Source organism: Equus przewalskii, chromosome 29 (assembly GCF_037783145.1).
Source record: "Equus przewalskii isolate Varuska chromosome 29, EquPr2, whole genome shotgun sequence".
In the NCBI taxonomy this organism is placed as follows: domain Eukaryota; kingdom Metazoa; phylum Chordata; class Mammalia; order Perissodactyla; family Equidae; genus Equus; species Equus przewalskii.
Window position 1 is genome coordinate 43,114,886 of NC_091859.1, and position 13,743 is coordinate 43,128,628.

Below are 13,743 nucleotides of genomic sequence, written 5' to 3' on the forward strand. Positions count from 1 at the left end.
CCCAGAGGAAGCCCCAGCTGGAGAGGTAAGATCTGGTTCCTGGGGGCGTCGTGACTTGGTTCTGGCATCGACTCGTGACAGGCACCTGTGCCCTCGGCACCCCTGGCCATGCACTCACCCTTGACGGCGTCAGCTGTGTGTCTCCCTCCCAGCCCCACGGCTCATGGTCCCGTCGGGGATGCCACCCTCCCGGGAAGCTTAGTCCCCGCCCAGGACGGAGCAGGCAGCAGGCACGCACTATCCTCTGGCCACAACAGTCAAGCTAACTGCCGCCCTTCTGCCTTTTCCTGTGTGAGACACAGCCCTTCTGAGAAGGAGGCAGAAGCAAGAAAATTCCCTTCCCAGGGGAGCTTAGCCCGGCCTTAAGTTCCAGTACACTTTCCTGTTGCTCAAAGTGCAGTGCTTAGAAGCGAGCATGTGTGACGGCTTGTCCCCACTCAGGAGCCTGGGACGACTCCTGCAGGTGCTGGCACAGTGTGGCAGCCGCACGACACGCTTCTGGAAAGGAATCGGACTGGTGAGTTGATCTGCAGCGCATCTCCAGCTATACACAGGCTGGGCTCAGCATTTCCTCAGAGACACCAGGTCACCACTTCTCCTCTGGAGCCATCTGAATCTAAATCGTACTTTCCTGACCAAGGTGACATAGTGAGAAGTGATAAGGGGACACCAGCACCTTCCTTAAAAGTCAGCTTTATGTTTGCAGAGCTTCCACAGGGCCAAGCGCACACTGGAAGCTGCTGGCAGGAAAGGCTCCGAGGGGCCTCTCCCTTCCAGAACCCGCTCCCCCCAGCACGGGGTCACGAGGGCCTCTCCCTTCCAGAACCCGCTCCCCCCAGCACGGGGTCACGAGGGCCCCTCTTCCCTTCTAGAACCCACTCTCACCAACACAGGGTCACAAGGGCCCCTCTTCCCTTCCAGAACCCGCTCCCACCAGCACGGGGTCACGATAAGGAGACATGTCCACGCAGGAAAGGGCTGGGGAGGTGGTGGAGACTGAGGGAGCCAGATCAGAGTCCAGGTGTGGCCCTGTCACCTGCCAGCAGGAGCCTGTCAGCAAGTTATGCTGGCAGCTGGGTTGCAGATTTAGGACTGAGAATGCCAGCACCCACACAGCAGGCTGTTTGGGAATCAGACAAGGTGGTGGGCACCTGGCACGAGGCCCAGCGTACAGGAAGTGCCCGATAACCAGCAGCTGCGGTCACTGTTACCCAGTTAACTCACGTGACAGGAAGCCACCTGAGGGATCACTATGGATCTGTTTTATCAAAGAAACAAATTTTGTGCCATAAGGAAATGAAAGGAAGCAACATTCAAAAACTGAGAACTTTTTGCCAACTTTGACCCAGCAGGATCCAGCAGAGGTCACTTCACACATAAGCACAGAGCCATCGCTTCAGCTTTTCACAGGAGGACAGGCAGCTGGCACCCCTCGGGCCCACATCCTTCTGTTGAGAGAGGCTGCACGCGGCTCAGAAGGCTCTTCACCTGCCGGCGGGGCTCAGACGAGGTGGGGCTGCAGCCCGCCCCAGTGTTTACAGGGACCCTGTGCCTGGGGTAGGCCACACTGTGCCTCCTGCCCCTTAAGGGATGGTCGTGGGGTCGCACATCCCGTCAGCACACCCAGCGGGGCCGCTCGACCACTGCATCCTTCTGCTTAGGAAGCCCCGGGCTTCAGGGCGACTTCGAGTGCCGAGCACACATCATTTCCCGAGGCTCCCTAAGCCTCAGTCACGTGACACGAGTGTGGGTTGAAGAGGAGGCGCTGCAAGGAAAGGACCCTGCAGACCAAGGCCCATGGAATGAAGACTTCTTTCTGTAGACTGGCTAACACTTCTAAATTAACATCGAGTTGGAAAGCGACTTTGAACTCACGGAACGTTGGAATGGAACTCACAGCAGTGGGATGGGGCCTTCAGAAGCAGGGATGGCTCGTCTGGGCTCTCAGGACGCTGCGTCCTGCGGCGTCCCATCCACCCCGAGGCCGTCAGACCCCGTCTAGATGCCATGACCCCATTCACCACCCACCGCCCGCCCTGCGCGGCAGACCTATTTCCAGCCGCCGCTGCAGGGCCTGCCCAGGAGCCACATCCTGCTCGTCTCCATCAGAACTCACCCCCCCATCCTCATTCCTCGTCTCGACCCCACCAGATTGCCACGGCCAACATCACAGGCCCACCTTTGATGCCTCCCTCACTCTTACTCCTCCTTTGATTCCTGTTGACGCCACCAAAGCTATGCCCGAGGCACAGCTGACCACACGCCCACAGTCCAAGCCACCAGCGTCCTCCCTGGGCCTCGGGCAGCCTTCCCAACTGCTCCTAGAAGAGAACGTGGCTTCAAGCTCAGTCAGATGCCACTCCCCTGCTGACCGGCCTCCGAGATGTCCTCCTGCTGCATCTCTGCGAGGCCTTCAGGACATGACCCCTGGCCCCGGCCCTTTTCCAGTCCCCTCTACAGCCCCACCTCCAGGACCCCCAGCCACACCGGCCCCCTGTCCTGAGTGCATGGCCCATTCCCACCACCGCCCTCTGCCCCTGGGCACGGTTCCACGTGCCTGCACGGCTGGCCTCTCACCGGCACCTCTCAGAAAGGCCCCTGGACTCCCTACGGGAAGCAGCCCCTCCTAGCCACGGGCCCGAGCCCACCCTTCAGGGCACCTTCTCCGCAGCATGCCCGCCATGGAGACACTTTCACACCAGCCGTGTGTGTCCGCTGTCTTTTTGGTGGGCAGAGGCTACCCGATCTTGTTCTCTGCTGAGCCTCCAAGACCCAACCAGGGTGCGGCCCGTGCTCAGTCCGTCCTAAGCCACGGGGAAGCAGGGCGCTGCCCGTGTACCGACTGCGGGGTCCGCCTGACCCGGGTCTGCGGGAGCTCCTAAGGCAAATTTTAATAGCTGAGAAGGTATTCATGCTGCCATTGCAAATGGTGATAAAAGGCATAAAGGAAAAACAGATTCGAATACAGAAAAACAAAATTCATGTAGTCCAGAACACACCAGCTGCAAAGTTAAAAGACGGAAGCCTAATGTGGAAAAAAGTTGTGAGACACATAACCAACCAACCTGATACACAAACAATGCTACAGGCAATTAGAAACAGACAAGGGCTTTCCTGACCGTGGGCTGGTGGGCAGATCTGAGCTCCCCTGGCCCCTGCATTTCCGGGGACCTCGTGGCCCCACCCCCTCGCCTCGCTTCTCCATCCATCAAATGGGACGATTATGGCTACAGCTTCACAGAGCTGCCGTGAGAAAGAAATTGCAGACCCGCTTTGTGGGATGTTTGCCCAGAGCCTGGCCTCGGGCCAGTGTGTGGGGAGCGCAGCCGCCAGGCCCAGACATGAGGGCGGGGATGGCGCCTCGTCCCTAGGGGGCAGCTTGCAAAGCCTTGAGCCAGCAACGCCCAGGCCTCACCTGCTACTCAGCTTAACGCTGCGACTGTTCAACCAGCCAGGGGCTGCCTAGAAAGAGGCAGAAGACGCTGAGCCAGGCACCTCCTGGACAGCCCAGCAGCCACAAGGCTGACGCGGCGCTGACCCCAGAGCGTCCAGCCCCTGCCGTCCCGACTCCCAGCTCCTGTGCATCCAGGTACAAGTCACTTCTTCCAGAAAACCGCCAGCTCCCTAGGCTCCCTTATGCTCAACTGTGCTGGGGGTGTGGGGGGGCAGCGGGGGGCCTGTGATGACTTAGTGAGCCCCCGCCCGTGCCCCCACCACCAAATGGTCAGCTCTCTGAGCAGAGACCGTGCCGCAGCGGCAGGATTCCCGGCCCCGCGGAAGGCAGGCGTCCGGGGAGGCCAGGCTTCCTCCAGCCACGCAGGACGCGTCCTTTAATGGCTCATAAACCGTCTCTCCAAAAAGGACGCAATAGCTGTGTGGTGATAAAATCAGAGTTTAAATCACAAAATGAACCTGAAGGAAAACCCAAGAATGGCACAGCCCAGTGTAAGCGGCCCTGAGCCCAGATGCCTGTGGGCAGGGCCGGGCCGTGGGGGCCTCGTGCGCGGAGCCGGCAGCGGAGGGGAGGGCAGGGCCTGCCGTACCCGCGGGGATGATGCCGATGCGGAGCGGGCTGGGCACCAGCGTGGCGCGGGGCTGGTTCTGGTCCACGCCAGCGTTCCTCTGCGCTCTGCCGATCAGGCCGTGCAGGAGCTCGCTGAACATGCCGTCCCCGCCGACACAGACGACCCTGCGGGAACAAGCACCTTAGGCCCCTGGCTTGGCCCCACGACGCCCGCGCTCCGCGGCTCCCCGTGGCGCTCCTGGGAAGGCAGTGTGCCACTGACCGCAGGACGGCCGACTCCCCGGGGAAAGCGAGGGCGACCGGCAGTGCAGACCCAGCGACCCCCTCCTTCCTGGAGCTCGCGTCCCCTTGGCCACCGCAGCCCACCCTTCTCCAGAGCCCTGGGACGTGCTCCCGTGCTCGTTCACCCGTCCCCTCAGTCAGGTCTTTCTACACTCCGTCAGCCTCCCGGCTCTGCCAGGAGAGGCTCCTGATTCCTGTTGCAAGGAGGCCGAGGCTCTGAGAGGCTGTGAAGGCAGGGCTGGGACCAAGCCCCAGGCCCGCTGTGTCCCTCTGGGCTCTGCTCATCAGAGAATGCCGCCCCCTCCCCGGCCCCCTGCCTGGTCCTTCCCTTCAGGCCAAGCGGCTGCGAAATAAGCAGACAGCATGGAAAAACAAAACAGGCCTGTCCTCCCCTCCGCCGTCCCCCACGTCCCCAGGGAGTCTGCCCCACCGTCCTGGAAACCGGAGCCCCCTGGCAGGGGAAACACTCCCGCCCAGTCCCAACAGCACGTCCGAGCTTTTGTCCTGTTCCTGTTACACGCAGCACGTTAACACACGCTGCTGCTCCGGGAGCCGGTCTCCAGTCTCCGCCTCGCCACTCCACCGTGTGACTAAAACCTGCTTCCCAGAACCTCTCTTCCGGGGTCACTCTTCACATCGCCTGATGTCCTTGGGGGCACAGTTGCCCACTTGAGAACCCTAGTGTTATGACTCCTAGAGCCTTCAGCAGCCCTGAGGCAGGGTGCAACGTCACCTATGACGAGGAGCTCCAGCGCAGAGACAGTGCAGCCGGCCCCGTGTCACACAGCTGGTGGGGCGCAGACCAGGATCAGACCCTGGAAGTCCAGCCCTCAGCTACCCCTTAACTTTCAGGCCGGCCAGACTACAGAGGGCAGACCCACTACACAGCTGCACTGTTGTCTTCAAAACCCGCCTCAGGGGGCTGGCCCCATGGCCCAGTGGTTAAGTTTGCGCGCTCCTCTTCAGCAGCCCAGGGTTTTATGGGTTTGTATCCTGGGCGCGGACATGGCACCGCTCATCAGGCCGTGCTGAGGCAGCATCCCACATGCCACAACCAGAGGCACTCACAACTAGAATCTACAACTATGTATGGGGGGCTCTGGGGAGAAGAATTAAAACAAAGAAGAGGACTGGCAATCGGTGTTAGCTCAGGTGCCAATCTTTAAAAAAAATTTAATTAAAAAAACCCCGCCTCAGTTTCTTATCTCACAGCTCAATAACACCACCGCCACTTGGTTAGGAATCCCAGTGTGTCTTCTTCAAAAGCCAGTCACAGGGACCAGTCGATTCTCCCCCAGACGTCCTGGAGGCCATCCCCTCTGCATGTGCCCTATGCCACTGTCCAGCCAGCTCCTGCCCACCACCCATAACCCCCCGCGGCCTCCCTGGGTCCAATCCCCCCTCGTGGCTACTTGCCACTGGCTTTCAAAAGTATCCTTCCAAAATGCAAGCCTGGTCCTCTAGCGCCTCTGTCTGTGAGCTTTCCGTGATCCTCACCACCTACAGGCTCAGCCGCCTTTCCCCAGGTCCCGTCCGCTCATTCACTCCGGTGCTGGGGGATCAGTGTGCACAGGCAGAGGCCGGCTCTCCAGGAGCAACACGCCAGCAGGGACACACACAACATAAGCATGAGAGCACACGAGAAGGCCGCCTGCCACGCCTCCTGATGCGGTAACCAGGAAGCGCACAGCATCCTTCCATGGTGTCACAGCCAGAAACGCACAACCAGGTTCTGACCCAGAGGAAACATCAGGCAGACCCAAACCGAGGGACATGCTACAGGATCACTGGCCTGGACTCTCAAAACACAGCCACACCAAGAGGGTTACGGGAGACTAGAGAGCATGACAATGGGATGGAAGGCAGTGCATCATCCAGGATTTTCTTTGGCATTAAAGAAATAATGGGACAGCTGGCAGAATCTGAATAAGGGCAGCAAATAGAAAATAGTACTGCGTCTGTGTTAACTGCCTGGTTTTGATAACTGTATTCTGGCTCTGTAGAGAATGGCCCTGTTTTTAGGAGATGGACACTGAAATATTTAGGGACAAAAGGTGATCACGTCTATAACATACTTTCAAATGATTTGGAAAAACAGTCGGTGTCAGTAGGTGGGAGAGGGAAGAGGAGAGCACCAATCTGTTAGGTCCCCACATCGGAGAAGGGGTTTCACTCTCCGCTTTCCTGCCTTTGCTATCTTCTGTAAGTAGCACGTCTAGTTTTACAACTGGGAAAAAAATGTAAGGAAAGGGAGCAAAGACAACTGAGACAGATCTTAAAACCTGGGTAGAATTTACCGTTTATTACTCAGGATGAAAGCGGCCTTACTCACCCATCATATTTATCTATATTGATCTCATATAGACTGTCCTTGGCATGGTTAGCACGCTCAGTAACTGCGGGAAAAAATAACATTACATCGTATAGTTTATATTCAAATCTGTGAATCCTATTTAAAATAAAAGGCAAATAAACCATTCTTTTAAAATGAGGACTACGAAATCTTCAGGAGGATTTCCTAAGAGAAATCCCTTCTTTGACCGTCCCACAGCCCCTCCTGTGGAGGGGAGCGAGCCGGCTCAACGGAGCACTGCCCTCAGTCGCACGCCACTGGGTAAGACAGCACGGTCTTGGCACTTAATTGCCAACAAATAATAACTTTGGAAAGAGATTACATCTCCTATTTTATACTTTTTCCTTATTATCCAAGTTACTCTGAAAATTTTAGAATATACCAAAATGTAGAAAAAAAGAAAATGTTAGTCCCTAGTCTGTATACTCAATGTAAGAAACAAAATCTGTTTTGAAATCCTACTGTACACACAATTTTGTGTCTTTGTTTTCCCAACATTTTATCACAATCACTTTTTTATCATTAAAAATTCTTTGGGGCCAGTGTCAGTGGCCTAGTGGCTAAGTTCGGGATGCTGTGCTTCAGCAGCCTGGGCTTGGTTCCTGGGCACAGACCTGCACCACTCGTCAGTCAGTGGCCATGCTGTGGTAGTGGCTCACAAAAAAGAGGAAGATTGGCAACAGATGTTAGCTCAGGGAGAATCTTCCTCAGCAAAAAAAAAGAATTCTATGTAAAGACCGCTTTGGTGGGCTATATACTACTCTTTCAGACTCACCTCTATTCTATCTTCACGTTTCCTGTGAGGGGCATTTAAGTCATTTCCAATGGTTAGCTATTATAACATGTGCAGTGACATCTGTGTGCATCCAGTCGTTTTTCTGGGGAAGGTTCAGAAACTGCAATACTGGGCAAAATCCCTCAGTTTTGAGGCTCTTGACCTGCTCTGCCAGGTGGCTCTTTCATAAGTTTACAGCAGACTCTCAAAGCACTGCAGGGCAGAGAAGGCCGTCCTCGCACCCTCCAGCTTCGAGAACTTGCACTGAAAACTGTGCCACAAACGTGGTGCCGTATTTCTTAAAATGTCACTTATTGGTGAAATTATCTCTAAGCCTTATGAATCGCTTGTCTCTCTTCTTGCAAGAGTTTCCTGTCCATGATCTTTGTCCTTTTATCTTCTTAGCATTTTTCTCAAGTGCTTTATATGCTAAGTCTTGGCTAGAAAGGTCTACATTCTTTATTTTGTATTCTCATTCTGGCAGGTGAAAAAAAAACCACTCTATTTTGTTTAAAATCATCTTCTAGGATAAAAATCTTCTCTAGTGACTACATTTGAATTGTTCTCAAGTTCACTTCTACATATTTAATACAGGATTTACAGCTTACCAATGACTTCAGTGGTGACAGAGGCTAACGCGAACAACGGCGCCACTTTTCTTTCATATATCCGCTTGCCTTGTCCTTTCCCTCCAAAGGGATTGATGAACACCAGTAAATGCTTTGGTCTCGACGCTACAAAACAACCACCACAACAATGTGTGAATCACAGTGAATACGGCAATCAAAATGAATGTGTTACTAACCAAAAAGAATCACAACGGTTTCAGGATTCTACTTAGTGTTATCTGATAAAAAGCATTTTTAAGTTAAAGAACAGTAGTAAAGAGTTTCCTAATCCATGAAAAGAGAGAAGTGACAGCCTGTCAGAACGGGCAGGTGCTCTGCGCGTCTGCTGGATGGAAGGAGAGCCCCAGGGTTTCAGAATGCTCACGGGAGGACACTCTCCTGATGCAGAGTCCTTTAAGATGTAGATTCTGGAAGGCGGCAGCCTCGTTCTTCATATGAAGGAAGTGGGTTTGCAGAGAATAAGAAGAATGCAACAGAGGTACAGAATGGAGCCTTAGGAGAGAAAGATGGAGAGGCACAGAGACAGCGTGACCTGGAGACGGACAGAGAGACGGAAAGACAGCGAGCTCTCAGCCAGCCTTCCCAGTCCCAGGGCCCAGTCCCTTCCAGAGGCCCAGCTCCCTCCCACACCGGGGTCTCCAGAGTCACCCCTATTTTCTTGTAACAACTTCCACATTTCTGTCTGGGTCAGTTCAAGCAGATTTTGATACTTAAAAAAACAAATGTAACTAGCAACTCAATAAAAGTAAAAAGAAGAAATGTACCCAAGAAAATTGAAAACCTAAGTCCTCACAGAATCCTGCACACAAATGTTCACAGCGGCACTAGCCACAGTAGCCAAAAAGTGGAAACACCCTAAATGTCCATCAGCTGACAACCGCATGCACAACGCGGTCTGTCCGTCCCACAGAATATTACCGGGCAACAAAGAGGGGCAAAGTGCTGAAGCACCCACCACCACGAGTGGGTCTCAGAGCCGCCACGCTGAGCGAGCGAAGCCTCCCGAGAAAGAGCCCGTCACCCGACTCCACGGAGAGAGATCGAGAGCCGGCAAGACCAATGCGCAGCAACAACGACAGAGCAACCAGACAGCGGGTGTCTCCGCACTAACGGGGGGACCAGAGAAAACCTCGGGTGGAGCAAGCCTTCCAGGGGCTCGGGCCCCACAGGCACGTAAATTCTACCTCACGGCTGCCAACAAACCTGCTCTCTAGGTGACGACTCGCACTGAAGGGTTCAGAGGTGACGTGCCCCATGTCTGCCACTCTCTTTGAAACACAGCAAAAAGTCCGATTAACCAGTGGATGGGTCGGTACACATCGACGAGGCAAATACAGAAAAATGTTAGAATCTAGGGGGTGGGTATATGAACGTTTACTGTACAATTCTTTCCATTTTCCTGTATGTTTGAAAATCTTCATCATAAAATATTGGGGGAAATGCATATACAACAGAGAAAATCAACAAAGCCAAGTCGGTTCTTTGAAATGATTCATAAAATTGATGAATTCCTGATAAAGAAAAAGGGACAAAACACAAATTAGTGATATCAGGAAAGAGAAAGGGGACATTGTTTCAGAATCTACAAATATTACAAGGTAAGGGAAAGGATTTGTTAATAAATTTATAAATTTGGATGAAATAAAATTTCTCCAAAAAATACAATTTACCAAAGCTAACAGAAAGAAACAGAAAATCTGAATAGTCTGATATCTAATAAAGAAACTGAAGTCATTAATAAAAACCTTTCCACAGAGAAAGCCCAGGCCCAATGGTTTCACCAATTAATGCTTCCAAATAGTTAAGGAAAAAAGTAGCCTCAGCATTAGACAAACTCTGCTGCAGAACAGAAAAGGCAGAAGCGCTTCTCAGCTCTGCACGTGGCCCGCACCGTAAGCTTGACAGCAGAACCAGACAAGGATGTTCTCAGAAAGGAGGCGCACAGGGCTACTTCTCCCAAGCCTGGGCACGAAAACCCCAAACAGAATATCAGGAAGTCAAACCCAGAAATACGTAGAAAGGGGACACGTGATGACCAAGTGCGGTTTATTCCAGCAATACGACGACTTGCATTTATACGAAGAGAAATCAATGTTCTTCACCACAGTAACTCAAAAAGAAGAAAATCATACAATCATCCCAAGAGAGTCAGAAAAAGCATTTATCGAATTCAATACCCATTCATGATTTAAAAAAACCAAACTCTCAGAAAACTAGAATTAGAAAGGAACTTCCTTAATCTGGTTTTTAAACATCTACTAAGAACCTAAGAAACACCATTCTTGACAGTGAAACGCTGAAAACTTTCCTCCTGATCAGGACTAAGACCATCCCCTCGAACTGGAGGTCCAAAACAGGGCAAAAGCATAAGAAATAGAAATAAAAGGCACACGAACTAAGATGGAAGAAACGGAACTCTCATTATTCACAGTTGACAAAAGAATCATCAAACTATTAAAATTAATAAGTGAATTTAGCAAGGTCATTGGGTGCAACGTAAAATACAAAATTCAATTAAATTTCCAGACACAAGCAGTAAATAAATTTTTAAAAAAATGGCAGCACCACAGTGCCGTGGGGAAAAGGCCAGTCTTTCCTACAAACAGCATGGGGTCAAGTGGATATCCACATTTAAGGAAAAGGAAACTTGACGGCTCACCTCATACCACATACCAAAGCCAGTTGCAAACGGGTGCAGATCTAAATGTGAAAGGCAGAACAGCTTTGAGAGCAAACATCCTCATGGCCTTGGGGTGGACAAAGATGTCCTAAATAGGACACAACCTGGCCATAGAGTTAAAAAAAAAAGAAAAACATACCACGTTAAAAATTAACAATGTCCATCAAAAGAGTGGAATGACGGGAGAGTGAGACGCAAGCCACACAGTGGGACAAGAGATCTGTGACTCAGAAATCCAGTAACAGATTCGGGCCCACAATATATAAAGAATTTGTATATATCATTAAGACAGACAGACACCCAACAGGAAAATGGACAAAGACTTGAACAGACACCTCACAAAAGAGGATTTCCAAATGGCCTATAAACCTAGGAATGCATTTCTCAACTCATTAGCTATCAGGAAAATGCAAATTAAAGCCATAATGCAAGACTCTGACACCCACCAGAATGGCTAAAATCTTAAAGGTGTGGTTAAAATGTGGGACAACCAGAACTGATATTCTGCTGGGGAGTGCCCCTGGAACTACCACTTTGGAAGACAGCGTGGGGGTGTCCACGAGGTTGGACATACGCATACCGTCCACCCAGCAATTCCATTCCCAGGGTGCACCCAAGAGAAATGCCAGCGTGTGTTCACCACAAGACACGTACTAGAATGTTCAGAACGCCACGACTCCCAACAGCCCACACTGGGACACTATCCAAATGACCGTAAGAGGAAAACGGATGAACAAATAGTCGTCCATTCACACCAGGGAAGAAATACCGTGCAGCCAAGAGAACGAACAACCACACTATGGATAAACTTCACAAACATAATGGCGAGCCGAGTTTACGCTGCATGATCCGACTGAGAGGAAGCACAAAACGAATCCGGTTGTTCAGAAGTCAGACAGGAGTTCCCCCAAGGGGAGCCGGGACCGCAGGGGGTCTGGGGGGCCAGCGAGATTCTGTTTCTTGATCAGGGTGCTGGTCACAGTGTGTGCTGAGTGTGCGGGTACCGCCCGAGCTCACACTCAGGATGCAGGCACTTTTCTGTATCTATGCTGTATTTCAATTAAACATTAAAACAGACAACAGGGTTAGGAGTTAAAATTACAGAGTGGCTGCAATAGCAAGGCCCAGGGGCCGGCCCGGCTCTGGCAGCTGGTCAGGGAGGGCGGAGGCCACGCTCTGGGCGCCACACCACGCTGGCCTCTCACCAGTGAATTCCGACAAGCCACGTGGCTGACCACATGGCACCTGGGACGGGAAGCTGTGCAAAAGGAGGAGACAGCGGCACGCGTCACGCTGCGGCTGTCTCTTTCTTCAAACATAAAAACATTCACGTACTCAGGTTCTCCAGCAGCTCCCGGAGCGTCTGCAGCCACAGATGGCACAGCTGCTCGTCAGCACAGCAGAAGGTCACCTTCGTCCACTTCCAGCGGTGCTGGCGGGCTCTCTGCACGTAGTGCACTGCGGGAAAGGAGCACACTGTCAGCTCGGAGCCCGCGGCCCTACGGACACCACCCCGGGCTCGTCACTGCAATGTCCCAGTGTTCTCTCTTCCTCTGATTAGTTAGAAACTTTCAAGGTATATTAGAAAAAAGATCCTATTCTGTTCTTTTAACCCAGGTAAAAGAAATAAGAAAAAAGACGATCAAAACCAAAACATTAATTAAAAGTAGATCCTGGAAAAAATGACATAAGGCAGTTTCTATAAAGATAAACCAGGCAGACACTGAGCTTGTTAAGCAAGTCACAGAAAGGTTCCCTCTCAGGTGCTCTGCCTGAGATCCCGAAGACCTGGGGGAGTCAGTCGGGCCGCGTCACCTGTGAAAGCGTAAAGCCTCTCCATCTTCTGCCATTTCCCGCTGGCGGAGCGCTTCCCATGGACATCCTGCTCTTCCACAGTGATGATTTCAGAAACAGGCACGGAGCAGGCATCTGAAAGACACCACGTCCTTATGTCAAAGGGACTCATTCGAATTCACACGAATACAAGAAGGCCAACTCCAAAAGGCGGAGGACATCCTGCTTTAAAATTCTCACTAGAATAGACAAAGAGAACTGATTGGTGGTTACCAACGGAAAGGGGGGGTGGGGGGAGGGCACAAAGGGTGAAGTGGTGCACCTACAACACGACTGACAATAATGTACAACTGAAATTTCACAAGGTTGTAAACTATCATAATCTTAACAAAAAGTTAAAAAAAAAATTCTCACTAGAAATCCAAAAGTCAAAGGAAAGTTATTTGTAATTTTTAAATACAGAGCTAAATAAATTTGGGAAACTCAATGTTATCAGAAGATGGGGTGTTTTATCTCACAGAGGCACCAAATGTAGGGTGCGACTTTTTTTTTCCGGTGAGGGGAGAGTGGCCCTGAGCCCACGTGTGTTGCCAGTCTTCCTCTTTTTGTTTTTCTCCCCAAAGCCCCAGTACATCGTTGTATATCCTAGTTGTCATTCTAGCATGGCTTGATGAGCCACCAGTGTGCAGGTCGGCGCCCAGGATCTGAACCAGCAAACCCGGGACACAAAGTGGAGTGCAAGAACTTAACCACTCGGCCACGGGGCCGCCCCTGTCAGGTGCAACTTGGCAAACGATTTGCTCAGCCATTTGAGCAGCACGTGCTGACTTTTCTGGGGCAGATGCTGTGCTAAATACGGGGAAGGACGTTCAAGATACAGCGTCTGCCTTCAGCCTGGCTCGGAAATCCAAGTGGGAAAGACGCACATAACTAGAACCGGGGACAACCAGCACTGACCACTGAGTGTGCATGTGAGTCAAGGCCATACTCAGGCTGGAGTCGGGGGTGGGCAGGGGGCTCTGCAAAGGCCTAGGTGGGTCCAATTGGATGCAGGAGAAAGGGGAGACGTGGATGGACCAAGGGGATGGCAGCACTGGACATTCTCTATTATGGGAAAGCCAGGAGGGGCTGCCCACGGCATGTTTGGGGGACAGGTGTAATTACAGGCCTGCAGACGCCTCCAGGTGATGCCTCCAGGTACAGCTG

General features: G+C 52.0%; 1 protein-coding gene across 1 annotated transcript in view; it reads right to left on the reverse strand.

Annotated features, from left to right (window-relative positions):
- CERK (ceramide kinase) overlaps nt 1–13,743 on the reverse strand; it is a 62,685-nt gene that overhangs the window by 15,680 nt on the left and 33,262 nt on the right. The window contains exons 2-6 of the mRNA XM_070599915.1: nt 12,559–12,672; nt 12,079–12,201; nt 8,043–8,168; nt 6,639–6,702; nt 4,044–4,189 (exon numbers count right to left, since the gene is read on the reverse strand). Coding sequence (XP_070456016.1) covers nt 4,044–4,189; nt 6,639–6,702; nt 8,043–8,168; nt 12,079–12,201; nt 12,559–12,672 — 573 coding nt within the window. The remainder of the gene's footprint in view (nt 1–4,043; nt 4,190–6,638; nt 6,703–8,042; nt 8,169–12,078; nt 12,202–12,558; nt 12,673–13,743) is intronic.